Here is a 2,120-nt window from a genome sequence, read left to right as displayed (position 1 = left end):
AGTGGGGGGAAGGATGCCTGTCTGCATCCTTAACTATATCAGAAAGAGCCTTGAAAGGGTGGAGAATAAACTGCCAGGGAGTAGGTTAAGATTGGATTTTAGGGCGTCATTCCTCCCTGTGAGGGTGGGGAAGCCCTGGCACAGGGTGCCCAGAGCAGCTGTGGCTGCCCCTGGATCCCTGGAAGTGCCCAAGGCCAGGCTGGATGGGGCTTGGAGCAAGTGGAAAGTGTCCCTGCCCATGGCAGGGGGTGAAATGGGGTGGGCTTTAAGGTCCCTTCCAACCCAAACCACCCTGGGATTCTGTGATAAAAATTCCATTGCTATTTCATGTTCCTCTGTATGAGAGAGAGAGAGGACAGATCTCAGCCTAGGGACTTCAGCCCAGCCCCAGGGGAGCAGAATATCACCATCCTCTTCCCCTGATGTGCTGGGAAACGTGGAGCAGTGCTGGAGGAAAAGGCACAGAGGAAAGATCACTGAAGAGAAAGGTGGAACTGTTTTGTTCTGCTTTTTTTTCTGGTCTCCGAGTTTCTCCCCTTAACATAAAATAGTGGGGCTGCAGATCCCAGACACAAGGTTGGAGCCTGCAGCACCTTCTCAGCCACAGGATGCAGAATTTGAGCTGCATGAGGTGCAGAGGGTCACAAATAGGTCCAAAAAGTGCTGTTTGGCACATCTCGTTGAAATGTTTCACCTTCATCTGTCAGAAGGGTAGTAAACTTCGGGATTAGGAATAATTAAAACATTTTTTTTCCCTTCATAACAAAAGGGAGACATTGACTAATGATCCCAGTACTGAGAGTCAAAATACTTGCTGTACTTGTCTATCCTAAAGTGCTGTAGCAGTACAAATTGCCCCCTCAATGCTGTCATTCTTCCCCTACAAAATGAGCAGCTCACAGGAGGAAATATCCTGGCTCTGAATGTGGCCAGAAAAAAAAAAAAAAAAAAAAAAAGAGAGAGTTTTCTCCCAGCAGTTTTTTTCTTGGGTAAGACTTTTCATACTGTGTTTGACATTCTGAATTACATGATTACACAGTACAAGACTCCAGCAACATTTCGCATTGTAAAGATGGAGCTGCTCAGCATTTTGCCAGATGCCAGGCGATATCCTGACGTTTCTATCCTCACTTTAAGCCGAGTGACAGTCAGCATATTCACAATGAAGCCGAGACAATCTGCTATCAAGTTCCAGCAGTGACATTTTCCCTGATGAGGATCCCGGGGCTGGCTGGAGCAGAGCAGCTCGGCCGAGCGCGGCGTGCGGAGCGAGCATCGCTCCGTGTGTGATCCATGTTTGATCCGTGCCGTGCTCGGCGGGCACAGGCTTTGGTAAGTAAGTCTGTACTGCACCATTTCCTGGCTCGGTGCTCCGGGTGTTGCAGGCTGTGTGCAGTGGGGGAGGTGCCAGAGCTGATCAAGCAGTGTAATTTTATACATTACTGAATCAGTGCAGGAGGAACCTGGAGGGACAAAGCATCATCTTCTCTTTGAACTGCACTGTAAAATCCGACTGCTCTCGTAGCCCAGCCATGCTCTGATACAATTTTTCTCTCCTTTTTCCCCCGATTTTGGTGTGAATGATAAAGTGATCTGATGATGGCTCTCGTTATGGAACCTATTAGCAAGTGGACGCCCAAGCAAGTAGTGGATTGGATGAAAGGTAGGATCGTTTATTGCCGTGTATTGTCTGTACTTGGGATCCTGGCAATTTGCATCCGTGCTCTCGCATTCTTTGTTTTGGGAAGAGTTTATTCAGTTCCGAGCATCCCTGCGCTGCTTTGCCCAGTAGTTGTTGGAGACAGGGCTGAGGAGAGGCTGCTGGAGCTGCGCCGTGCTCTGGGAATTGCTGCCGGCAGCGGAGCAGGGATCAACTGCATTTGTTGGACAATGCAGACACAAAGTGTTTGTGTCTCACGGCTCCATTATGCCTCGCACAGGGTAACGTCGGGATGTTTGGCTGCTTTAAATTTGCCCTGGTTAGGTCTGGTTTGCTCATATCAGGTGATGTGATGCAGTGGCTGTGCAGCGCTGCTCTGTAGTTTTGGGTACCACAAGGAGCACCAGGAGCCGGGGGCTGGACTGAGGCATCCTGCTCCTCCAGGGACGTGTCCTGCCCT

At 49.7% G+C, this 2,120-nt stretch overlaps 1 protein-coding gene across 1 annotated transcript in view; it reads left to right on the top strand.

Moving 5' to 3' along the window:
- The first annotated feature begins 1,297 nt into the window (after positions 1 to 1,297).
- LOC102040271 (connector enhancer of kinase suppressor of ras 2-like) overlaps positions 1,298 to 2,120 on the top strand; it is a 163,548-nt gene continuing 162,725 nt past the window's right edge. Inside the window, exons 1-2 of the mRNA XM_031058825.1 lie at positions 1,298 to 1,332; positions 1,590 to 1,663. Coding sequence (XP_030914685.1) covers positions 1,597 to 1,663 — 67 coding nt within the window. The 5' untranslated portion in view covers positions 1,298 to 1,332; positions 1,590 to 1,596. The remainder of the gene's footprint in view (positions 1,333 to 1,589; positions 1,664 to 2,120) is intronic.

This window comes from Geospiza fortis, unplaced genomic scaffold (assembly GCF_000277835.1).
Source record: "Geospiza fortis unplaced genomic scaffold, GeoFor_1.0 scaffold29, whole genome shotgun sequence".
In the NCBI taxonomy this organism is placed as follows: Eukaryota; Metazoa; Chordata; class Aves; order Passeriformes; family Thraupidae; genus Geospiza; species Geospiza fortis.
The sequence above is the reverse complement of the archived record's forward strand: the minus strand, read 5'-3'. Positions and strand labels throughout refer to the sequence as shown.